Source organism: Narcine bancroftii, chromosome 6 (assembly GCF_036971445.1).
Source record: "Narcine bancroftii isolate sNarBan1 chromosome 6, sNarBan1.hap1, whole genome shotgun sequence".
Classification (NCBI taxonomy): Eukaryota; Metazoa; Chordata; class Chondrichthyes; order Torpediniformes; family Narcinidae; genus Narcine; species Narcine bancroftii.
This window is the reverse complement of record NC_091474.1, coordinates 185733047-185759892: the sequence shown is the minus strand read 5'-3', so window position 1 is coordinate 185759892 and position 26846 is coordinate 185733047. Positions and strand designations below refer to the sequence as shown.

The 26846-nt window shown below is 38.4% G+C and overlaps 1 protein-coding gene across 2 annotated transcripts in view; it reads right to left on the bottom strand.

Annotated features, from left to right (window-relative positions):
- Window positions 1-18150: 18150 nt before the first annotated feature.
- Window positions 18151-26846, bottom strand: part of rspo3 (R-spondin 3) — an 83890-nt gene continuing 75194 nt past the window's right edge. Inside the window, exon 5 of one of the 2 annotated variants that reach the window (XM_069886962.1) lies at window positions 18151-19003. In XM_069886962.1, the coding sequence (XP_069743063.1) occupies window positions 18813-19003 (191 nt within the window). In that variant the 3' untranslated portion in view covers window positions 18151-18812. The remainder of the gene's footprint in view (window positions 19004-26846) is intronic. The other variant, XR_011340622.1, reaches the window with a different exon arrangement.

Here is a 26846-nt window from a genome sequence, read left to right as displayed (position 1 = left end):
TCGATTTTGCTGCGTTAAACTACTTCCTTTTCTTTAGGAGCTCAAAACTTATGTCTAGGTAGAAATTTTTTTTTTTACCTTTGTATTCCAGTGGTTTTTTTTGTCTTCTCTAATTTTATTCATTGCCATCTCCAATATATTTTCTCTTGCTGTGTATCTCAGGGATTTTACTAAAACGGATCTTGGTTTTTGTTGTGACTGTGGTTTCGGGGCTAATGTTCTGTGTGGCCTTTCTATTTCCATTCCTTCCTCCATTTCTGGCATTCCCAGGACTTTTGGGATCCATTCTTTTATAAATTCTTTCATGTCTTTGCCTTCTTCATCTTCCTTAAGGCCCACTATATTTATATTGTTTCGCCTACTATAGTTTTCCATTATATCCATCTTCTGAGCTAACAACTCCTGTGTTTCTTTAACTTTTTTGTCACTTTCTTCCAATTTTCTTTTTAAGTTGTTCACTTCCATTTCTACCGCCATTACACATTCTTCCACATTTTCTAATCTTTTCCCTATATCTGTTATAACCAGCTCTATTCTGCTCACTTTTTCTTGTGTACTTTTCATTTTTCTTTTTATTTCACTAAATTCTAGTGTCAGCCATTCTTTTAATGCTTTAATTTGTTCTTGAAAATTTTGTTTTAATCTATGTACTGTCCATTCATTTTACCTCCTATTCCTCTGTGCAGAGCTTGGCATTCTTCTTCTTCTGTGTCTGCTCTTGGGTTTGTGTTTTCTATTTCTCTTCCTTGTATCTGTGTCTCTTCTGACTTTCTTGTTGAGCTGCTTGTCTCAGTTTGTTGGGTATTTTTTTTCCATGATTTCTTGATATTGTTCCTCTTCTTCTGGGCTGGTTATCTGTTGTGTCTCTTGCTTCCTTTTTTCTTTCTCACCCCTCCTATTTCCCTTTGCTTTCTTTATCTTCCAGCTGGGGGCCTTGCTGTCGGGCCTCTCTCAGCTGTTCGTGCTGTGGAGTTTAACTCCACAGCTGGTCCCCCCTCCCGATGGTATTCTCCTTGTCGTGCGCAGTGGCGCACCCCTGCTTGGCTCCATGAGCCATTTTTGTAGTCCTGTGGTCGGTGGGTCGCGACCCTGCGGGGTCTCCACTAACCTCGGGGAGTGGGCTCCTCTTTCCATGGCGGGTCCCTGTTTTTTCGTGCAGGTAAGGCCTTCACCTTTCTCTTCTGGCGTCCTTCTTTCTTCTATTCTTCCCGTTGTTTTTGGATTTTCTTTCTTAGGTGCCCTTTTCTCCACACCTTTATTTTTTATTTGTTGTGATTTGTGTGTCTGGGGTTTTGCTTTTTCTTCAGTTTGCAGATTACATATAGGTTGGTAGTCTTGTGGATATTCTTGGCGTTGCAAGAGGGAAATTGATAGAATGCAGAACTGGGGTGAGAAGTGGCAGATGGAATTTAACCCAGAAAAGTGTTGTGGTTTATTTCAGTAGGTTAAATGTGAAGGCAGAATTAAATGAGCAGTGTGGAAGAACTGAGAGATCTTAGGGACTGTGTCCATAGGACACCAAAGCTGTTGCACAGGTTGAAAATGTTGTTAAGAAGGCGTATGGTGTAATGGTCTTCATTAACCATGGGGTCAAGTTCAAGAGCTATGAGGTAATGTTACAGCTAAATAAGACCTTAGTTGAACCTCACTTGAAATATTGTGTTCATTTCTGATCATCTCATGACAGGAAAGATGTGGACAGTAGTGTTTTTGTGGAAAATAGCACCTATAGCAAGCACTGTAATTGGGCCCTCCTGTTAAAACGTACTCATTTCAATCTTTTACCCCACAAGCATCCTTCGCCGCCTACTCTCTCTGCGAGATGCTTCTCGTCCTTTCATTCTGCCGACCCCACGTCTTGGGGGGGAGGGAGGTTCACACCATAAGCTGCATGCACGTATTTGTGTAAACACCAGTCAGTGGTTGCCAACTCTCCCTTCCCCCTTCCAGTGACCCAATGTGTGCTGCTTCGGCCAACACTTAGCACCTGCCACAAGTCAGTGAGATGTGCAGTCCTTTGTGACATCAGTGCCTGCCATCCTCCACTATATAGACCCATTCATGAAAAGAGTGCGCGCTGTTGGTCTGTTGTTGCAGTGGTCCACGCGTTAAAATTCCACACTTGTTTATTTTGCCTTTTTGTTTTACAATTTGTGTACCTGCTCATTACATGACGGGGCAAGGAAGTTGCCCAGTACATGAAATGAGCAGCAGGTACACAAATTGCCAAAATGGCACAGCCCCATAGAGTTAGCTGGCAGAAAACAATAGTACAGAGCAGGGTTTCCCAAACTTTTTCTTTCCACTCACACACCACTTCAAGTGATCCCTTATGAATCACAGAGCACCTATGGCATAGGAATTACTTAGAGTGGTATGTAAGTGAAAAGAAAAAGTTTGAGAAACCCTGGTACAGAGGATCCAATAACTTCCCAATAGGACAGGTGTCACAAAAACAACAACAATCTCTTGTTTTGTTGGCCATTCGTGATATTCCATCAACCCCAAGAACTGATCTATATCAGAACTGTACCAGCATGAAGATTTGCATTTCAAATTTGATTTTTATTCACCAGAGAAAAGTCTGTAAACCATGGAGCAAAAACAAATTGCTGGAGGCTCTCAGTGGGTCATGCAGTATATTCTGAAATTATGTATTTAAATTATGCCAGAGAGCATTGATTCCAGACAAAGTGCTTGCTCTTCTGCAATTCCTTTCTCATCTTTAGTGGCAGTATTAGAACAAATGGACTTAGCTCAGTCAAAATAGCAACGGAAATTTCAAACAGAATCAGAATCAGCACTCATACCCATAAGCCTCAAAATTCCAAGAAATATTCGGATTCAAATACAAATAAATTCAAGTTTAATAGAGGGAAATGATACTACATTTAGATCATTTTTCCTATTTTAATTAAATTATGGTACTACATGAAAATTCTAGCTACACCTTCCTTGCTTTCACTTATGCAAATTTGTCTATGATGTGATCAAAGTTGTTTTTTCAATTTCTTCTCTTTCTACACTCAGCTGAGCAAGATCACAGGGTCTGCCTTGACCCGTGGAGGCTCTCTAATATGAAAATATTAGTTTTAACTTGCTGAATGCTCTCCCACAGCTGAGATGGAAACTGCGATGGTTAGCATGATCTGAATAGCAATGCGAAGATTGGGGAAGGCCCAATACTGAACAATATATTTGAGAAGCTCTTCAGCTCTTGATATTCTCATGTTGGCTTGCCTTGATAGTAGATTCTGCAATCCAAAATTTCTTCATATAGTTGCTGTCCATTAACGTCAGAGTTGTACAATTTACTCAAATTTTCACACTTCTTTAAATCGTCATAACACAGTCCCTTAACATCAAGAAGGAACCCAAACTTGGTGTCAGTGTGGTGCAAACGAGCAAAATTTTCATCCATTTCTTTGTGAAGACATTCAAGTGTTCCATTCATGACTCTTTCCATTTCATCCTTAACTGTTAACCCAATGTCTCTCGAGTTCTCATCAGCCATTCGTTTCTTTTGTCTCTGATGTCTTTCAACTTCTACATTCCATTCTTGACAGAGACCTTCTTCAAGTGACTCACTGATCAACACTTCTCTTTCATCATCAAAATGGTCTTGGAGGGCTTTCACATCCAGGGCAGCATTGTGGAAGTTCCTGCTAGGATCAGCCTCTTTTGAATACGGTCAATGCGAATGACTACTTTGTTCCAAAAATCCTAGCAAATTCAGAAAATCGTAACTCAACATGTGGTTATACAGCTGCCTTGCCTCATTTTTTGTTTCATTTGTTTCGGTTTATTGTCTATTATGTCCTGAAGAACTTGAAGTATCTCCTCAAGGTACTTGTTGATGGGCTTCACTGCTTCTTTCCTTGCATTCCACCCGGTTTCACACTCTGACTTAACAACCATGGGCATGGCATTTTTTGAGTTTTTCCCAGCACTGTGTTGAATGAGAGAAAAACATGTAGAGAGCTTCTATGGTTTCAAAAAATGTGATCTTCTTGTCTGCATGTACACTCACCAAGATGAATGAGTGATGTTGCAATTCACAAACACTGCCAGGTTGTTTTTCTTATTATTCATTGATGAACACCACTTCTGTGTCCAGCCATCACAGCAGCATTGTCTTAGCACTGTGACTGACAATCCTGTAGCTCCATGTCTTCCTTCTCTAGCTGTTTCAAGATGTCTTCAACCAAGCTCTCAGCATCCTTCTGGCTTACCTAGATGAAACCAAGGAAGGACTCTCCAACACAGACTCTTTTCCTCTCAAAATCAATGTCCACGTACTTCACTACTTCTGACATCTGCTCAAAGTGTGCCTGATCAGGAGTCAAGTCGAACATGAGACCATAGTACTTGGCTTCTCAGTAAACACTGGTGAACAGTGGATGCCATCATGTGGATGAATTTGTTATGGACATCCAGTGAAAGATAAAATGTGAATCCAGGATGACTTTCTACATGAGTGAGGTGTTTTTTTATGACAGGGTCAAAGATGGCCAGTAGTTTCAGTAAAGCCAAGGAAATTTCCCACATTGGAGTCATTGTCTAGCTGTAGTAACTCCCTGTATCCTCGCAGAGCCAGGGCCTGAGTCACAAGGAGTTTTATGCAGTGTAGAATTCTTGTCAAGATATCACGCCACTTCTGCTTTTCCTTCTCAAACAACGACTGAAATTCTGTGTCATTAATTCCTCTGTTTCCAGCTAAATTTCTTTCCAGTTTTTTTCCACTGTGTGAAGCACTCCCAATGATTCTTGCATTTTCATGAACACCCATCCTTTCAAGTGCTTTCAACTGGTTGAATCCACTTTCCTGCTCCAATGAGGATTGATGGTCTGATTGGGAACAGAGAAGACAACAGATAGAAAAGAAGACCTTTTACAAGGAGTATAGACCAGCCATGAGCGAGTCACTTCCTCACCACAACTATTTACCAATGTCCTCTTGAAGCATATTTTGTTCATTGAGTGTTTATTCAATGTTCTGGAAATACTTCAAACCCAGCTTTATTATTTCTGTTCTCAAGGTGTCAGCCAGAATTAAGTTTCCAGTATCCTTGTTTAACTTCAGAAGTTCAATGTCATGCTTTTCAATCACTTCTGGTATGATAGTTCAAGGTTCTTTGACACCATCCAATTCATTTGGTCCCAGTGTAGTGAGGTTCACTCTCGTCAGGTAAAATCTGGTCAATAAACTTACCACCACCACAATCATCTCCCACCCCCCCCCCCCCCCCCCCTTATCATGTCCACATTCTCTGTGGCAGCCTCGCTTTTTTAATCTTGTCAAACTAAGATTTATCTGACTTGACTTCCTCCTAGGCTTGTGACACATTTGTACTTGATCCACCTTCGGATTTTAACAAACTTGTAGCAGGTGCTGGTGACTCCATGGAATTGCTCTGGGCTTTTCAAAGAAGATCATGAAGAACTTGCACGACTTCTTGGTTTCCTCTTCCTCCAACTTTCATCTCTTCAGACTTTCAGCTCCACTTTCCTTCTTCTTCATGAAGAAACGTTTCATAATTAGATGGGTGGGTGTTGGTGATTGGGCTTGGGAGTTAGATGTCGAGCAGTGGACCAGCAGGGCCAGGATCAGCAGTTGGGTTGGTGGGCAGAGAGCACAACATGAAAGGCGAGGTCCTGAGGATCAGTGAGGCGGTCAGGCGTTGGGAGTTAAATGGGGGGGGGGGGAACAGACGAGGTTAGGTAGGATCAGCGAGATCCAGGCAGTCGGGCGTCGGGAGTTAGGTGGGAGGGGAAACACGGACGGCCGGGGCTAGGATCAGAGAATGGTTGGGTGTTGGGAGTTAGATGGGGGGGAATGGACGGATGGGACTAGGTAGAATCAGCGAGGCTGAGGCGGTTGAGCATTGGAAGTTAGATGGGGGGGCACAATGGATAGCTGGGGCTAGGATCAGCGAGGAGTTCGGGCATCGCATCGGGCTCAGGAGTTAGATGTCGGGCTTACTCAGGCAGTGCAGCAGTGCAGGCAATATCAGCAGTCAGGTCGGCAGGCGATGAGCACAAGGCAAAAGGTGAGGATCAGCGTTGGATGTTGGACGGGAGAGATGAGGACAGTGGCACCCCTCTTCAAGTGGTGCCCAGGGCACATGCCTTGGCTGCCTTACCTTAGATATGCCTCTAGATGGGGATGCTGTAGAGAGAGTGCCGAGGATATTTACAAGGATGTTGCCTGGATTGGAGAGCGTGGTTTCCAAATCAATTATTTTGCCACTCCACTGCAGCACTAGTGTCGCTAGCGTCATGTTTGACATGCTAGCAGCATGTTTGTCTGTTACGTTGGAGGGAGGGAGAAATGTGATGACGGCACATGAGGAGGTTCATGGCAGGTAAACACAACCCACCCCCCCCCCCACCCCGCTGAGCGAATTTTCAATGTCAGATTGTGTCCTCCCCCCCCCCCCCACCCGCGATTACTCTAATGCCCCCCAATTAGACATTCTGATGCTGAACCTGTAAAGGATATAAGATGATGAGATAGCCAAAGGCTTTTTCCCAGGGCTGAAATGGCTAACATTAGGGAGAAAAGTTTTAAGGTGCTTGGGAATGAGTACAGGGGAAATGCAAAGTGAACAATTTTCACAGAGAGTGGTGGGTGCATAGAATGTATTTTGCTGGCAATGATGGTAGAGGCTATTAGTTAGGTACATGGAACTAAGAAAAATTGATATTCATGCAGTGAATATATATAGAGTAGGTTATTAGATCAGCACAACACTGTGAACTGAAGTACTGTAGATTTCTATGCTCTGTGTAACACCCACCCCTCCCCACCAACCTCTAGGGGGCTACAGCATATTTCAGTGACACCTTTGTTTTCTTTTCACCTAATGTAATATACTTTTTTAAATGGTTTTATTTTTTTCTCTGGAGTCAGTCGGAGAGAAGAACAGAAGAAACGAAAACTTGACTGCTTTACAGGGAAGGGTGGGAGGCATAAATTTTGGGCAGAGTCCTAGGTGAGCCATAGCTGAAAATCAGTTGAGAATGGCTGACATAGATAACACATCAGATTGAGAACAGAATAGCCAAATAAAGTGACAGGCAGTCAAAACCTCAGGGACAGAAGATGCTCTGCAAAGTCGCCACCAATCTGCATTTGGTTTCTCCAATTTAAAATAGACTATTTTGCGAAGACTGTTATGCAGTGGCCAAAATTAAAAGAATCCAATTGAATCACTACTTCATCACAAAAAACTATTTGGGTCCCTCTATAGTAGAGAAGGAAGTTATGAAAGACCAGATGTTGCATTTCCTGCAATTATCTGGGAATGTGCCGTGTTTATCTTTGCTTATCCAGAAACTGTCATCAAATAAACTATTTAGTAAAATACCATTATCAATATTTATATCATAGATGCTCGATGAAGGATCTACTGATATTAATAGACTCCATAGTTCATTGCAAGACTATATCAAATAGTCAAGAGATTCAATTTAATCATCATCAATCAGCATCTCAACTGGACAGGTCACAGTTGCTAGGTATTTTGCAGAGAATGAATCTCCGAATACTTCCAAAGCTTTTCCACAAGTCAAGTGTGTGATGGAATATTATTTATTCATCTGCTTAAGTGCTCCTTCAACAACACTCAAGAAGCTCCCCATGAACCAGTACAACATGGAGGGCTTGATTGGCACTTACTACCATTCAAAACATTCAGTCCCTCAATTACCTTGAGTCATGGCTGCAGAGACACCTATCAACATTGTAGAGGATATCTCAAAGTAATGTTGTCCAATAAAGTGTAAACAAAGAAGAAAATTTGTCAGGCAGTTTGTGTACAGCAAACTCTTGCAAATATTGATGTGATCATGCTCAGCTAATCCCTTTCTTCAGCAATCTCAGCAGGATAAATATTGGTTCGAACATTGGATGTCTCATTTCTCTTCAGAATAGCGCCTTCCTCAGCATAGCTCTGTCTCACTATCTCAGAACACGAGTTCAATCCTGACATTGGCTGTAATCTGTATGGAGCTCCCTTTGACCGCGTGGTTTCCTCCCTTATCCCAAAGACATGCTGGTATGTTAATTGGCTATTGTAAATAACCAAATGTCTAAAAGAACAAAAGGAAAGTTGCCGAGAGAGGGTTGGGCGCATGGAAATCAGGGGGGGACATGGACTGCAGGGATTGCCACTCTAGGAGTTGGTACAAGCCCAAAGGGTGAAATAACAATGTTGTTTTAAATAGAAGATAAGATTAGTAATTCATTTGAGAGATCAAATGGAGCCAAAACCATTGACTCATGTAACAGACACATCTCCAAAATGCAGCTCTCTGTATATATGCACTGATTAATTTCTGCCTTCAAAACATTAGAGTGGGACTTGAACCCATAACTTCCTGCTTCTTGGGCTACAAGTGAAAATGCTGCCAAATGGGTCACAGTAATCTCTTCCTGTTTTTTTATTTTCTCTTGCTGTCTCTCCTTTGCAATCCATTCAGGCTATATATGACAGTCTGTATAATTCATTCTATTCCAGTGCTTAATGAGTCTTAGTAAATGTCATGGGATTTAATTAGAACCATTAGTGAAATTTATACCAGCTGCCACTTGCAAGAGTTCCTCTGAGACCCAGGAAGGGCTCAAAGGTGACATTTCCAATGGGTCTTGGGAATACCTATTGATGTGCTCCCTTCCGGGGGGGCAGAGGGAGGGGGAGGAGGAGGGGGAGGAGGAGGGGGAGGGGGAGAAGGAGGTTGGGTGTGGAATGATGTACAGAAGATCAATCTGTTGATTTGTAGGTGGGAAATGACAGAATCACTGAGAAGAAAGCCAGCGGATTGATTTTACTCCATTTCCTGGTCTGTCCTGATTGATTGGAGACTAATTGGAATTTTGTTTTCATGTAATTTTTAAGATTGCATTTTTGGCATTCAAATTTTATCCTACACCTACACATTCTTGCATGACCCACAGTTAAGTGACATGTTATCTCCTAGTTAAGGCTTTTACATGACATCCAATCAATGTGGATCAGCAAAAGGGTGGCACGGATAGCGAAGTGGTTAGCACAATGCCTTTACAGCACCAGTGATCGGGACCGGGGTTCGAATTCTCTGCTGTCTTTGAGGAATTGGTACGTTCTCCCCATGTCTGCATAGGTTTTCTCCGGGGGCTCTGGTTTCCTCCCACCATTCAAAATGTACCAAGGGTGTAGGTCAATCGGGTGTAATTGGGCGGCACAGGCTTGTGGATTGAAAAAGGCTGTTACTGTACTGTATGTCTAAATTTTAAAATATAAAAAGACTCCACATTGTCTGAAGCAGGGTAAAGTAGATGGATAAAAATCTGAGAAATCCATCCATCCCATCCATGACCCATCCCTTCACAAGCGAAGATGAACGCGGTGCCTTGTAATAAATAAACAATCTCTAATATGCTTTGAAGACAACATTTGATGTGAAATCAAATCTGATGTAGGTGTTTCAAATTATTTTTTATATGAAGATTTTGCAATAATTACTAAAGGTGGTCCAATGATCAAACAAAGACAAGATTAAAGTAATAATGTCTATTATTTGAATTAATAGGATTTTGTTCAACAAAGAGGACGTTCCTTCTTTATAATGAAAGCACCATATTGTTCCCGATATTTCATTTTGGACTTTGATATAGGTTTCACATGAACTATGCTCTCAAACATGATTAAGTTATATTACTTGGTAGTTAAGTGTAATTTGTAACATTCTTTTTGCTTTGTCAGGGAAAACAAAAAAAAAACAATTGAGAATTCATGTTTTATAATACAACTTAGTGTTAATCATAATAATATAGCTGTCAAATTAAATTGGTCTTCATTTCTAATAAAAGTAGCTTGCATACTTCAGCAATGATCCAATAAGCGGAGTAAAATATATGATCATTCATTTTTAGAGTTTATTATTTTCATTTTCACGAAATGAGCCCATTTAGGCAGATAGTTGATGTGCCTTGTGCTGAGATTGAACCAGAAAGATCAATTATGGATGAATAAGCATCTATGTTTTGCCATAAATTAAAACTCTTTGCTTCTGATGAATAGGTGATAATAGTTCATGTTGTATCTGGAATCCTGAACCAGAAGGTACTGCATAGAAGCATTGAATTTACAAGGAGACTAGATTCATGAATGAGCCATGATAATATGTAACAACTATAAATGTTAGCATATTGTAAAAAGGATCCAGAGATGCATCAATTCTTTGGGTGATGATTCATTTGTGGTCATTTTTCACATGTTAATCTAAATAGTGATATGGGGCCAACTGTTCCCTCATCCAGTTGTGTTTGTGCCAGGTTTTTAAAATTTCCTTCAACTTTAATGAAAAAATATTGAAGTAAATGTAAACCTCTCTTCTCCAATTTATGCCATGACTAAATATAAAAAAATTTTTAAAAAGTAAATGAAGGATTAAAATGTAAGTGTTCCTTGACCACAGAGTATCCATTGGAAAGCTGTGTTGTACACATGAGGACATGCATGTTTTAAGATCAGTAAAAGAAATAACATTTTGGAAAAGATCAAATAATGTAAATTTTAAAAATATATTATAAAATCTTTAAGCATCTGTTGTTATGAAGCATTACTATGACTAGATTGACTGAATCTCAATGCACACATCTGTTTTCAGTTAGATGCCTGAACATCCCTCCAGCATTGATATTTAGTCCACTTCAGAATAGAAATATAACTGACCTTCTGGCATGCCTTTCTGTTATGCTCCAACGAACCTCTTTAATAAAGTGTCAGTTGACAACCCTGTGTCAACCTTGAGTAGGGTGTGGGATGGGATGTGTGTCAGGGCTCACAGTACTTAGTTAACATGATCTATGATTTAAATAGCTGAGGCAGGAGAAGGATGGAACAGTGGCACAGCTGGTAGGGCTGCAGCCTCACAACTCCCGTCACCCAGCTTCAGTCTTCAACTCTGGTGCTGTCAGTGTGGAGTTTGCACACTCTACCTCTGATTGTGTGGGTGTCCAGCTGGTGTTCCACTTTCCTCCATATACCCCCACCAAAAACAAAATTTGGAGGGGGAGAGAAGTTGTTGGGAATGTGGGAAGAACAAAATTGGGAGGGGAGGGATAGGATCAGTGTCAAAATGTGTGCTTGACGATTGGCTTGGATTCGTTTGGCTTAATGTTGTTTATCTCTGTGACTGAGAATTCTTGAACGTCATTACAGCAGCATCTTCTGAACAGATAAGGCCACCAGACTGTAAGAGGTTCTGTGGGATAGCTCTACACAGGTTTTAATTTCTTTCAAACTGGAACAGACTTGATTGATTGAGGAATTAACCAATTGTTTCCACTCTATCTTGTTGCTCGCAGCAGCCAACATTTAAATACTTCTGTCATCCACTTTCTTCCAGGCCTCCAGTTGTACCTCTCCTCATTACCCCCTTCTGTATTTGCTTTTAAACTGTTAATTTTCTAATTTTGATCAAATAAAATTAATTTGAAACCTTATTGATCTACTGAACTCTTCGACATTCTTTTTTTTATAGAGTGGTATCATATTTTACATATTGGCTTGCAGTGATGAATGGGAGTGAATCCTGACCAACTAGAGTGAATCAATTTGAAATTTAAATGAAAAGTATTATTTTGATCATGTTTTGCGGTTCTTCACCATGCCCATTTATCCACATCCATCCATTTGAACATTGACATTTAACTTTGATGTGAATAGGATTATTTATTAACATTATAAATAAATGAACACCCAGTTAGGTCACCGTCTGACCAATTGTTTGCTCGAGAATAAAACCAGAAAAAAATCTGGACAGTCTCAGCAGCTCAGGCAGTAAGAAGGAAAAGCTAAGGTTATATTTTAAGTTGATAACTTCTTTGAACCTGGGTCATATGGGAAACTTGAACTACTAACCCTTTGCTTAGATATTGCTTGACCTGCAAAGAGTTTACAGCAATTTATATTTCTAGGTTTTGCATTACTTTTGTAGACTTAATAAAATGTTTGTAAGGAAATAAAAGTTATATTTTGGAAACAACTAATACAATCAAAGGCATTTAGAGATATATTTGAATGTATTTAATTTGGGTAGTATCACATTTATAAAGCATCCTTCCTAATGTCAGGATGTTAGAAAGTTCTCCATAGTAGATTAAGTACTTCTGCTGTATTAAAAGGCCAGTCCTCTCGCATTCATAATCAATCAGACTCTTCCGTATTGGGGAAGTCACCAAAATGTCACAAAATAACTCCGTAAAGGGACCATTACTGAATAGGCTGCCAGCGACAGAACCAAAGGTATGCTTTCTCGTGGGGAAGGCTACTTTGGAGACACTTCAGGTTGCAATGCTGACACCTGGTGGCAATACTGCATAAAACTTTATACTGTATCTCAATCTGAGAGGTCAAACACAGTGAACAGTGCTTTAAAATAATTAGATTTATTATTTGTACCTATGAATTTAAAAAGGCCAAACAACAGTGTGGCAAAATTAGACAATTATAAAAAAAAATTAAAATGTGTTTTGTGTAGAATTACCAGAGGCAGGTGGAAAAGAAACAAAGCTCATGTGACAGTCAATTCCTGATTTTGCCAAAGAAATTTTGGAGTACTTGTGCAGTAGCACTAAATATGTCTTTGGTTCTGACTCATTAACTTTACACTCCGTATCTGAGGCATACTTCCCAAAGCATTCCTGATGTCTGCCCTTCTAAAATAAGACTAACATTTGTAGATTTGTTCTGGATTTAATTTTGAAATATACTTAGAACCCTTTTATTTTTATTATTTAATTGTATTCTCCAATGCATATTTTTTTCTCAGAGTGAAATTCAACTTTTATAATTTGATTTAGTTGGATTTTGGTTCTGTGCCTTATGTGGTATATACCCAAAAGATTTCAATTGGTTTTAAAGTGGAAATTCAATGAAACATAAGATATCCTTTTAATAAAATTCTTGCATGACAATGTTGGAATCCTTCCATATTGTGGGACATCGAATTTGTTTTTGTAATGAAAATATGGAAGTATCTCGATACATAGAAATCAACCGTGAGCTCCATTTTTTTCAAGATTAATGGGGAGCAATTTTTTAGTAATTTGCAACTGATGCCCCCATTTTTCAATAAATGCAAATTCCAGGCTTGCCTCTATGCAAATTTTAGATTAATATGTGGGAGATGGAAGCACTTAAAGAAAATTTAAGGTCTTTTTCCATATTACTGAAGCTTACATAAAGAAACATGCCTGCCCATTTCTTCTTGACATCTTACTTTGTGAAATTCATTAATTGTACCAAGTTACTGTACAGGTACACAATCCTTTATCCGGACATCTAAAATCTGGAAAGCTCCAAAATCTGCCAAGTGGGGAGAGAGACGGCAGCACGAATCAGGCGGATGAGAGACCGGCACCGCAAGTCAGGTGGGCGAGGTGGGGGAGACCAGCAGCACAAGTCGGGTGGGCAAGGGGGGAGGGGGCAATGCAACTGGAAGGGGGTGGGGGTGGATACGGCAGCACAATTTGGGTGCGCTTAAATCTGACTTTCCGAAATCCATAAAAATCTGAAATTCAGAACACACTGTCCCCCCAAGGGTTCCAGATAAATTATTGTGTACCTATACTATGAAGTGACCAGAACTGAACACAATATTCCAAGTGGAGTCTACCAAGGTCTTATAGAGCTGCAATATTACCTCACAGCTCTTGAACTTGATCCAACAGTTACTAAAGGTCAACACACCATCCGTCTTAACATTGTCAACCTGTGCAGCAGTTTTGAGTGTCCTGTGGACATGGACCCCAAGATCTCTCAATTTGTCCACACTGCTCAGAGTCCTCCCATTAATATTATATTCTGTCTTCAAATTTGACCTTCTGAAATGAACCACCACACTTCTGGGGTAAAACTCCATCTGCCTCTTGTCACCCCAGCTCTTCATCCTATCAAGGACCCGAAGTAATTCTGGCAATCCTCCACAATTATCTTTACCTCCTATGGGCGCTAAATTACCTGTTGAGTTCCTTTAACATTTTTGTGTATCTGCAGCACTACCCACTTTCATGTCATCTGTAAACTTAATAACCCACCCTCCACTTTCTCATCCAGGTCATTTATAAAAACTATGAAGAGAAGTGGTTCCAGAACAGATCACTGAAGACCACCAATATCAATATAGAATAGGAACCATCTGCAGCCACCCTCTGCCTTCTCTGGGCAAGCCAATTCTGTATCCATAAAGCAAACCCTCCTTGGATTTGATGCCTCCTTACATTCTGAATGAGCATGGGGAACCTTATCAAATGCCTTACTGAAATCCATTAGCCATTCGCAACCTTTTTTTCAAGCTTTCGCACCAACCTAGGATTCTGCTCAAAATGTATGGATCCTCTTTCCCTGATAAACAGTCATGTTTTGGTTTCTTCTGTACGACTCTCTACCGAATACATAAATAATATGAAAAACATTTATGTCATGTGAGGTGAAAAGAAAATACAAAAAAGCCAATTAAATGTGCTGTTGTCGCGGAGGGTGGTGAAGGACCCCCCGTTGAAAACGGCTGCACTATATCCACTATTCTACCTTCAATATTCTTTGTTACATCTTTAAAGAATTCAATTAACCTTGTGAGGCACACCCTTCTCCTGTCTATCTCTAACCAGATTTTCCCTCTCTAAATGCTTGTAAATCCCATCTCACAGGATCTTCTCCAACAGCTTGCCCACCATTGTAAGGCTCACTGGTTCATAATTTCCTGGGGTATTTCTACTCCCTTTCTTGAACATGGGAACAACATTTGCAACCCTCCCATTCTCCAATAATTTTCCTGACCCTAATGATGATGTGAAGATCATTGACGGTGGCTTAGCAATCTCCTCCCTCGCTTCCCACATTATCCTTGGGAAAATCTCATCTGGTCCTGTCTCTTAACTAACTAGTAGTTTTGACTAGTAGTAAATTGAATTAATATTTCATTAAGATTGTTTTAAGAATATGAAACACTTTAACATTCAGAGTTATTGAGGTGAAGATTATAGCACCAAATGCAACATAAACAAATAACTGGTGTAAGATATGGGGAAAAGGGCAATTATACTCACTGAAACACTAGAAAAAGGACCCATAAAGGCCAAATAGCTTTCTTCTTCACTGTAATTTATCTGATGAATATAGTGTGAAACTTAAATGGTAAAAATTTTTAAACTCCATAAGCATTAATGGAGAATGCATTTTTTTAATAGGGACAGGTAAAATGGTGGAACTAATTTAGAAATGGATACAAAATGTTGCACAAAACATTAAAAAAGAGGCCATACTTGAATTTGGAGGAGGTGGAAAACTTCAACAGCAGAATAAACTTTTACAAAATCAAAACATTACATACTTTTGTATGTAAAAAGAGATAGATTACAATATTATTTGAAGAACAAAATGAGGTAATTGGCTGTGAGAAGAAAGACAGTTTGAAAATTGTATTCTTAAAGAGATTTCTTGAAAAATATGTTTCTTTTCTTTATTTGTAAGCACAATTTGTAATAAATAACAAACTACATCAAAATATACAAGTGTATCTATCATTTCAGCTGAACACTAAAATGATGTAGAATAACATTTTTATGACTTCTGCCCCACAAGAATCTTTGTGAAAACCTTTAATGAAAGTCAAAGATATATACAAATTGGAATGATACAGAATAATTGTTTAAAAATAAATTGGAAGGTAAACAAGTGCTAGATTTAAAATGAGTAACAATAAAATATTAAAAGACAAAATCTTATTATACATAAAAAGAAATATGGAAGAAAATGAAACCTAAGTTTGCATTTGTTAAATGCTCACATGACTATAATCCTACCTTTTGTGGAAAATTCACTAAATGTGTCTAAAGTATTAGCACACTAATCGTGACAGAACAAAGTGATACATTGTACATGCTCATTTTGGGATCTTGTCAGATCTAGCAGATGGCTGGTGTAGGAGCAAGATGAATACTATACCCCCACGAAACTGGTGCATGTATCAGAGTACATGCTCAAATATGCAGTTCAGTGAATCTTCCTTTATGCGTTATGAGTGTTAGTGATTGAGAGAGAGAGGTCTCTATGTTACACAGAATTGATATCAGATTAGATTTTGCTTCAAACAGTATCACCCACAATCCATAAATGAAGAGCCACCCCTCTTGGTAGAGATATTGGGGAGTTAATGTACCTATGTGAGTGTATTTAAGAGAGAAAACTGAAAATAAAAATCACAGAAATACAAAATAACTTCTTTGCCACTAAAAATTATCCTTCAGTAATAACTTTTAGACCAGTAGTTCTCAACCTTTTTATTTCCACTCACATACCACTTTAAGAATTCCCTATGCCATAGGTGCTCTGTGGTAAGGGATTGCTTAAGGAAGTATGTGGGTGGAAAGAAAAAACTTGAAAACCACTGTTTTAATCGTACCTAATTGACTCGTTATGTGCACGGTTTCATAACTCCAAAGGAAATGGGCCAATGATCATTTTTCTCTGGCAAAATATTTCAGTAACAATTGAGTCTAGAGCAGTGATTCTCAACCTTCCCTTCCCACTCACATCCCACCTTAAGCAATCCCTCACTAATCACAGACCACTGATGGCATAGGGAATACTTAAAGTGATATGTGAGTGGAAGGAAAAAGGTTGAGAACCGCTTTTCTAGATGAATAACCATTTATTGCATTTCTTACAATGTACCTCACTTCACCCTTTTAATAATGAAAGATGGAGTTGGTCCACCTAGCTTATTTCATGATGGGACTCTATGGTTTGCCTCTTCTCAATGTTGATGCTGCTGGTATTTTTCCGTAATGCTCAATTCATGGGTTCAACCAGCACCTCAAAATCTGTTCTCATGCAAGAATTTAAAAACAAATTGGTTAGCTTTTAGTAATTTAATTAATTAATCAATGCTGAACACTAATGTGGATGAATGTATTATTATAACTTTCAAATATAATTTTCAATTGTACATAGATTGAATCTTTATGTTCCATACCTTACCAGGACACATAAAATGTGAAAATTATATTTATTTATATTAGCATGAAACAATACTTTGTAATATTAGTAATACATGATTCATTAGTTGATATAAATGTTTCTGTTGATATTTAAACTATTTTCAAAGTAGCATCCCAATTGATTTCACATTAAAACATTAAAATATCATACAATGTTTTCAACTCAAATAACTATTTGCATCAACTGTCATGGATATTTTCAAAACATTGTTTTCCTTTACTTATAACTTTAATATTTGTAATTTTTTCTTTTATTTTAATTTTTCATTTAGAAAAATTAAGACTAGGCAGAATGGACAGAGCAACTTTGATCTTTTGGCAAGTACACCTTTACTACTTGACTCTTAACAAGTCCTCATTGGGAATGTTTAACAAATTAGATTGGATTCAACACTTCTATTATTAAGACCATAAGACACAGAAGCAGAAATAGGCTATTCCACCCATTGAGCCTGCCCGCCATTCAATCGTAAGCGGATCCATTTCCCACTCAGCCCCATTGCCCGGCCTTTTCCTCATAACCTTTGATGCCCTGGCTAATCAAGAATCTATCAATCTATTTAATACACCCAATGACCTGGCCTCGACAACCGGCCCTGGCAACAAATTCCACAGATTTACCACCATCTGACTGATGAAATTCCTCGACACGTCTGTTCTAAGCGACGCCCTTCAATCCTGAAATTGTGCCCTCTTGTCCTAGACTCTCCCACTATGGGAAACAACCTTTCTACATTTATTCTGCTCATGCCTTTCAACATTTGATCTGTTCTCCCCACCAATTCTCCTAAATTCTAATGAGTGTAGGCCAAGAGCTGTCAAATGCTCCTCATAAGATAAGCCTTTCACTCCTGGAATCATCCTTGTGAACCTCCTCTGAACCCACTCCAATGTAAGCATATCCTTTTCATAAATGAAGAGCCCAAAACTTCTCACAATACTCCAAGTGAGGTCTTACCTGCTTTAATCCAATCAATCAAAATGTTTCCTAGAATGCATGCAATAAACTAGTAAATAAATAATATTTCCCCAAAATATATACTGAAATGTTACATATAGAAAAATATTCCACATCATAAACATATACTCTGAGGATTCAGTAAAGGAAATATATTTTTTTATTTGAAATACAGGTGCTTTTAAGCGGTTTAGTGGCATCTGTTGACAACAATGACACTTGCTTAGGTGTGTGCACTGTTTCTTACAGAGGTCATTAACAGAAACTTAAAAACAATACTTTAAAAAAAGTAACAGTTGGTTCTCTGGGCTTCAAATGACATTTATTACATTCCTCTATATTACAAGGCAGCAATCTGTTAATAATTAAAAGAAAAAAAACGGATCCTATTGTCATTTTATACAGAAACCAATACATATGTATCTGCATATCACATTTGATGAGTAATCTCCGGCACAGAAGCGAAAGATATCTCCTTAAATTGTAATCGTTTTTTTTTCAGCATAATTGGGTGGGTTTTTAACCCTTAAAGGGCTAGTCATGATTATTTATTATGCTAATCATCTGGAGTTCTAATTTATTTGGCAGGACAGGGGCTAATTATGCATTATATTGTATAAACAGGTTTATCTACATTGTCAGCTTCAACTGTAGTCCTTGAAATGATTAGCAATGTCCATGAAGATCAGGAATATGGGTAAGAAACAGGAGTCCAGCGCTGGATCCATTATACAGTGCACCTCTATAGGTTAGCTTGTTAATACATAGCAGCATCAGAAATCTCAGCAACCAGGTGAGGAGTTTTTATTGAACAGTGCTCACGGTTGTGGGGGTCTTTTTCTTACTTGGCCCTCTCCTTCTTCTGTTTTCAGGTCTTTCTTTCCTTACTCGTCCTTCTTTATTGTCTTTATTTTCTTTTCCTCTTTTGCTACCTTTGCCTTGTTTGCCTTGGGTCATTTCTTTCCCTGGTTTCTTTTGCTCTTTACTCTTATTTCCTAAAGTAAAGCAAATGCATGGATTAGTATCAGTAATCCAACTAAAAGTTAAGAACACGTAGAAAAATAAAAGATGTGTGTTGGAACATTAAATGTTTTCCTTTTTGCACATGAAGAACCTGCTTTATCACGAGTTCTATTAATGTCCTGAGGATATTCAAGGCATGGAATACCAATTACATTTTAAACTTTACTTCAGAGCATAATATATCACAGTGGGACAGGGTTTACTGCACTACTCTTAGCTTCCATTCAAAAAGACAACCTTCCACCTCAATTTATAGCCTCACGCACCATCCCCAACGCTTCATTCCATTCAAATCCAAAAAGTTCATCACTTCTCCAGCTTGACTATTCAGAAGATTCGCATTCCTTTGAGTGAAGAAAGTCCTTTACATTTCAACTCTAACCAGGTTAAACATGATCAATATATTCTTTTAGTCCCAATTGAAGTTGTTCACATTTCAATTATTTACATATATATTAGACATTGGACTGCTGCTTTTTGGATATTAAATGAAACCATCTCCTTTTTCATTCTAGTGTTTAACGAGTGAAGTCGATGAATAATCCTCACCATATTGTCTAAAGAGAGTTAGAAAGTACTTTTAACAAATGGCTAGTTTAGCATTATTTCCAACATCCCAAGTAGCTAACTTACTACATTCTCCCTGTTCTGCGTTTACTGTTTTTAGACTAGAAAGTACTTTTAACAAATGACTAGTTTAGCATTATTTCCAACATCCCAAGTAGCTAACTTACTACATTCTCCCTGTTCTGCGTTTACTGTTTTTAGACTAGAAAGTACTTTTAACAAATGGCTAGTTTAGCATTATTTCCAACGTCCCAAGTAGCTAACTTACTACATTCTCCCTGTTCTGCGTTTACTGTTTTTAGACTAGAAAGTACTTTTAACAAATGGCTAGTTTAGCATTATTTCCAACATCCCAAGTAGCTAACTTACTACATTCTCCCTGTTCTGCGTTTACTGTTTTTAGACTAGAAAGTACTTTTAACAAATGGCTAGTTTAGCATCATTTCCAACATCCCAAGTAGCTAACTTACTACATTCTCCCTTTTTTGCGTTTACTGTTTTTAGACTAGAAAGTACTTTTAACAAATGGCTAGTTTAGCATTATTTCCAACGTCCCATGTAGCTAACTTACTACATTCTCCCTTTTTTGCGTTTACTGTTTTTAGACTAGAAAGTACTTTTAACAAATGGCTAGTTTAGCATTATTTCCAACATCCCAAGTAGCTAACTTACTACATTCTCCCTTTTTTGCGTTTACTGTTTTTAGACTAGAAAGTACTTTTAACAAATGGCTAGTTTAGCATTATTTCCAACATCCCAAGTAGCTAACTTACTACATTCTCCCTTTTTTGCGTTTACTGTTTTTAGACTAGAAAGTACTTTTAACAAATGGCTAGTTTAGCATTATTCCCAACGTCCCAAGTAGCTAACTTACTACATTCTCCCTTTTTTGCGTTTACTGTTTTTAGACTAGAAAGTACTTTTAACAAATGGCTAGTTTAGCATTATTTCCAACGTCCCAAGTAGCTAACTTACTACATTCTCCCTTTTTTGCGTTTACTGTTTTTAGACTAGAAAGTACTTTTAACAAATGGCTAGTTTATCATTATTTCCAACATCTCAAGTAGCTAACTTACTACATTCTCCCTTTTTTGCGTTTACTGTTTTTAGACTAGAAAGTACTTTTAACAAATGGCTAGTTTAGCATTATTTCCAACGTCCCAAGTAGCTAACTTACTACATTCTCCCTGTTCTGCGTTTACTGTTTTTAGACTAGAAAGTACTTTTAACAAATGGCTAGTTTAGCATTATTTCCAAAATCCCAAGTAGCTAACTTACTACATTCTCCCTTTTTTGCGTTTACTGTTTTTAGACTAGAAAGTACTTTTAACAAATGGCTAGTTTAGCGTTATTTCCAACATCCCAAGTAGCTAACTTACTACATTCTCCCTGTTCTGCGTTTACTGTTTTTAGACTAGAAAGTACTTTTAACAAATGGCTAGTTTAGCATTATTTCCAACGTCCCATGTAGCTAATTTACTACATTCTCCCTTTTTTGCGTTTACTGTTTTTAGACTAGAAAGTACTTTTAACAAATGGCTAGTTTAGCATTATTTCCAACATCCCAAGTAGCTAACTTACTACATTCTCCCTTTTTTGCGTTTACTGTTTTTAGACTAGAAAGTACTTTTAACAAATGGCTAGTTTAGCATTATTTCCAACATCCCAAGTAGCTAACTTACTACATTCTCCCTTTTTTGCGTTTACTGTTTTTAGACTAGAAAGTACTTTTAACAAATGGCTAGTTTAGCATTATTTCCAACATCCCAAGTAGCTAACTTACTACATTCTCCCTGTTCTGCGTTTACTGTTTTTAGACTAGAAAGTACTTTTAACAAATGGCTAGTTTAGCATTATTTCCAACGTCCCAAGTAGCTAACTTACAACATTCTCCCTTTTTTGCATTTACTGTTTTTAGACTAGAAAGTACTTTTAACAAATGGCTAGTTTAGCATTATTTCCAACGTCCCAAGTAGCTAACTTACTACATTCTCCCTTTTTTGCGTTTACTGTTTTTAGACTAGAAAGTACTTTTAACAAATGGCTAGTTTATCATTATTTCCAACGTCCCAAGTAGCTAACTTACTACATTCTCCCTTTTTTGCGTTTACTGTTTTTAGACTAGAAAGTACTTTTAACAAATGGCTAGTTTAGCATTATTTCCAACATCCCATGTAGCTAATTTACTACATTCTCCCTTTTTTGCGTTTACTGTTTTTAGACTAGAAAGTACTTTTAACAAATGGCTAGTTTAGCATTATTTCCAACGTCCCAAGTAGCTAACTTACTACATTCTCCCTTTTTTGCGTTTACTGTTTTTAGACTAGAAAGTACTTTTAACAAATGGCTAGTTTAGCATTATTTCCAACGTCCCAAGTAGCTAACTTACTACATTCTCCCTTTTTTGCGTTTACTGTTTTTAGACTAGAAAGTACTTTTAACAAATGGCTAGTTTAGCATTATTTCCAATATCCCAAGTAGCTAACTTACTACATTCTCCCTGTTCTGCGTTTACTGTTTTTAGACTAGAAAGTACTTTTAACAAATGGCTAGTTTAGCATTATTTCCAACGTCCCATGTAGCTAATTTACTACATTCTCCCTTTTTTGCGTTTACTGTTTTTTAACTAGAAAGTACTTTTAACAAATGGCTAGTTTAGCATTATTTCCAACATCCCAAGTAGCTAACTTACTACATTCTCCCTGTTCTGCGTTTACTGTTTTTAGACTAGAAAGTACTTTTAACAAATGGCTAGTTTAGCATTATTTCCAACATCCCAAGTAGCTAACTTACTACATTCTCCCTTTTTTGCGTTTACTGTTTTTAGACTAGAAAGTACTTTTAACAAATGGCTAGTTTAGCATTATTTCCAACATCCCAAGTAGCTAACTTACTACATTCTCCCTGTTCTGCGTTTACTGTTTTTAGACTAGAAAGTACTTTTAACAAATGGCTAGTTTAGCATTATTTCCAACATCCCAAGTAGCTAACTTACTACATTCTCCCTGTTCTGCGTTTACTGTTTTTAGACTAGAAAGTACTTTTAACAAATGGCTAGTTTAGCATTATTTCCAACATCCCAAGTAGCTAACTTACTACATTCTCCCTGTTCTGCGTTTACTGTTTTTAGACTAGAAAGTACTTTTAACAAATGGCTAGTTTAGCATTATTTCCAACGTCCCAAGTAGCTAACTTACTACATTCTCCCTTTTTTGCGTTTACTGTTTTTAGACTAGAAAGTACTTTTAACAAATGGCTAGTTTAGCATTATTTCCAACATCCCAAGTAGCTAACTTACTACATTCTCCCTTTTTTGCGTTTACTGTTTTTAGACTAGAAAATACTTTTAACAAATGGCTAGTTTAGCATTATTTCCAACATCCCAAGTAGCTAACTTACTACATTCTCCCTGTTCAGCGTTTACTGTTTTTAGACTAGAAAGTACTTTTAACAAATGGCTAGTTTAACATTATTTCCAACGTCCCAAGTAGCTAACTTACTACATTCTTCCTGTTCTGCGTTTACTGTTTTTAGACTTCTTGTGGCTGGATCAAAGAAGGCGTAAAGGATAAAATATTCCCTATTCCTGTTGAAAAAAATGACTTTTAAATTTTATTTATGTTCTGAAACAATTGTTTGCCAATGTAGCTCATATCATGTTGTGCAAATTAACAGCTGTCAGAGTACTTTTGGGGGGAAAAAAAATCATCCATATCCCATTGAAAAGGAACCCAAATACCTTGATTATTACAGACAGAGCTAGTTATTGTTTGACCTTTTAATATAATGATTATATTACATTTCACACAGCTGCTCTACAAAAAAAAAGAAGAAAAAATGCCAAACACAATGAATGGCGCATCCTGAGGCCCTCGGGTTGATTTTGACATTTCTTAGTCATTAACGATAAAAGGACCCTGAGATCATTGCACTTCTGACTTTTAGCGTACTGCAAACTATTTAGAACAGTCAAGATAAAGGGGGAAGTTTTTAGTCATAGCCGATATGTCTTTGTCCTCCGTTTGAATCTTATCAGCAGGGGAATTGCTGTTTCCTTTCTTCTTTTCCATTTCCATTCAGCCTACATAATCTACTTCTCCATCAAATTTCTGTGAAACAGCTTCAAACTCCTACATTTCTATGGAGTGCATCATGAAAGTCTGCAAACCCTGTGATTTTAGTAAAAACATTTCTGTCATAGGATAGGGCAAGAGAAGTGTTTCAATACTACAAGAATGCAAGCCTCAAAGCTTATTTTTAAGCAGTTGCAGCTCTGGATAAAGCTATAGAAAGTCTCCTGATGGCACCAAAAGCACAACTGACTGACGTCTGCTATTTGGACAAGGAAAGTGCTTCTGAGTTAGGGTATCCACCAATCCACCTCTGACCTTCTTCCATCCACTCCATTGTTCTTCCCACCACATGCACTCTCCATTACTTTTCATGACGGTCAAATTCTCAAGTATAAGACTATTGCATCACAGAGAGAAAGCTAACATTATCTAATAAGATAGGAAATCAGACAATATCAGATTCAATCCTTAAAATGGAACAAATAAATGGGAGTAGACCAATCAGTTCTTCTCTACTACTCTGATATTCAGATTTTCCTTGCATAAAAATATAACAATCTCGGTTTTAAATTTTGAATTGTTTTTTTACTCATTACAACCTGTAGGAGGAAATTCTGATTTTTAGCAGTTTTTTTAATCTAGTGACTTGAGAATTTTCCTCAATGTTTCAAGTTAGAGAGGAGGAACATCAACCAAATTTTGTGCTCACTAGGATGGCATCATGTCCAAATTCCCTTTTTAACTTACTCAGATCATGCCATTTACTGGAATAGGCTCAGCAGACATTTGCTTTCTCTCCATTTCTCTTCACTGAATTATTTGAAAAGCCTCGACTGTGACCAAAAAGTTGCCTAAAGCTAATAGCTTCAGTTATCATATTAATGATCAGGTGATTAAATTCTCCTCTGCTTAGAGGATGATTAAGCATAAAGCTGAACACTGACATTGATTGATAATATCTATTCAAAAACATTAGTGATCATTCTCAATTATTTAAATATAATTTTCTTTATCTGCCTTGTCATCTTCTCTCTCTATCATCACCTTGCATCTTTTCCATGATCCTTGCTGTCATATCGTATCTATAATCCTTTTATTTTTATTATTCCCTTTGCATTTCCGGTCCTCATCTATTTCACTTGCTCTGCAATGCTTCACCTCATCTCTTCTGCCCCAATTTCAATCCAGCTCTAGCCTCCCTCCTTCCTTTACACTTCAAAACATGAGCCAGAAGCAAATGCCCTGGATATACAGTATCAAGGCATCATTTTACCAAACCAAATAATTGCTGAGAGAACATAGCAGGTCAGATAGCATCTATGGGTAGAAATTGTTGTCAGCATTGAGTCAAAACCCTTTATCCAGACTAAAATAAAAAGATGAAATTACATATATGGAGGAAAAAAGAGTTGGGGGAGAAGCCCAGAGGTGATTGGACAGAAGGTAAAGGGAGAAACCATTATGAAGGGGGAAGTGGAGTTAGAGAGAGGAGAGAGAGAGAGAGAGAGGAGATTAAAATTAAGTACAGGAATGGTTGAAGTAATGGAAACAGTGGAATAAGATTTCCCTTACCCCACCCCAAGCAGAACTGGGATAGAGTCCTGCGATAGTACAGACCTATCACCAATGTGTATAGTTACAGTATCTAGAGTGTAATGACTGTGCTTACAGCGATTGGCTGAGAGCTTAGCCACTCCTACTGTCTGGGCCTTAAAGGGTTGTGTCCCTAGCCAGGTCGGAACATTCCGGACTGGTCGGCCACCTGTGAAGAGCTCCTGTCTTTTGCTAATAAAAGCCTTGGTTTGGATCAACAAGTCTTTGGTTCTTTCGACGAGCTCTACAAATCCCTTTAATCCTCACTTTCCACACCACCAGCTTCCACCTCTGACACTTCTGCATTATGCCACCAGCAGCTACATACTCCGTTCTCCACCCCTAACTCTCACTGTAATTTCTGAGTCCGTTCTTCCCTCCCCACCCACCCGGCCACCTCTTTGGGCACTCCGCTGTAAATGCAGAAAGTGCAAAACTTTTTCCCACCTCTCTCCCCTCACCTCCATCCAGGGCCACAAACAGACCTTCTAGGTGAGGCAGAGCTTTATATGCACATGGTCCACCCAAGCTAGTGCATTCAGTGTACTAGGTGTGACCTCTTCTATATTGGTGAGACCAAATGCAGATTGGATGACTGCTTTGCCAAACACCTATGCTCTATTTGTGGGTCTAAGCAAGTTTCCTGAAGCCAGCCATTTTTTCTCCCCCAACCATTCTGACAATGTCATGTCTGTCCTCAATTTCATTCATTGTCAGGATGAAGCCAAATGTAAACATGAGGAATGTGCCATATTATTCCTTGACAGCTTTAAATTCAATGCCATGAACATTGATTTCTCTAATATTAGGTAACCCCCACCCCATTTGATTCCACTGTTTTCATCTTTTCTTTAGCTACTCCATAGTTTTTTTTTCCAACTATTCTTCCCTTTTCCCTTTCCTTGTGGTTTTTCCCTCTGGGTGTCGCTCCGTGTGTGTGTGTGTGTGTGTGTGTGTGTGGGTGTGTGTGTGTGGGTGTGTGTGTGTGTGTGTGTGGGTGGGTGGGTGGGTGTGTGTGTGTGTGTGTGTGTGTGTGTGTTAATATATAATATACTGCCTCAATTACTCCACTGACTTCTACTGTGATGAAATGCTTTGAGAAGCTTGTGATGGTCTATTGTCAAATCGCTCCACAGCAAATACAATATTGCTGGCTCTCTACTTAGCTCTGCATCACCTCAAAAACAGCTATTCATACATATGGCTGCTCTTCATCGACTACAGCTCGGCCTTCAATACCATTATTCCCTCAGTGCTGGTCAAGAAGCTACAGTCTCTAGGCTTCTGTACCCCACCCTGCAACTGGATCCATGACTTTTTCATCGAAAGACCACAGTCAATATGAATTGCAAGCATTTCCTCCTCACTGTAAAACAGACGCACCCCAAGGATGTATGCTTAGCTCACTGCTCTACACATTATACACCCATGACTGTGTGACCAGTCACAATTCCAATGCCATATATAAGAGTGTTGATGACATCACAGTTGTTGGCAGAATCACAAATGGCAATAAGGAAGCATACAGGAGGGAGATAGATCAGCTCATTGAGTGGTGTCACACCACAACCTTGCGTTCAGT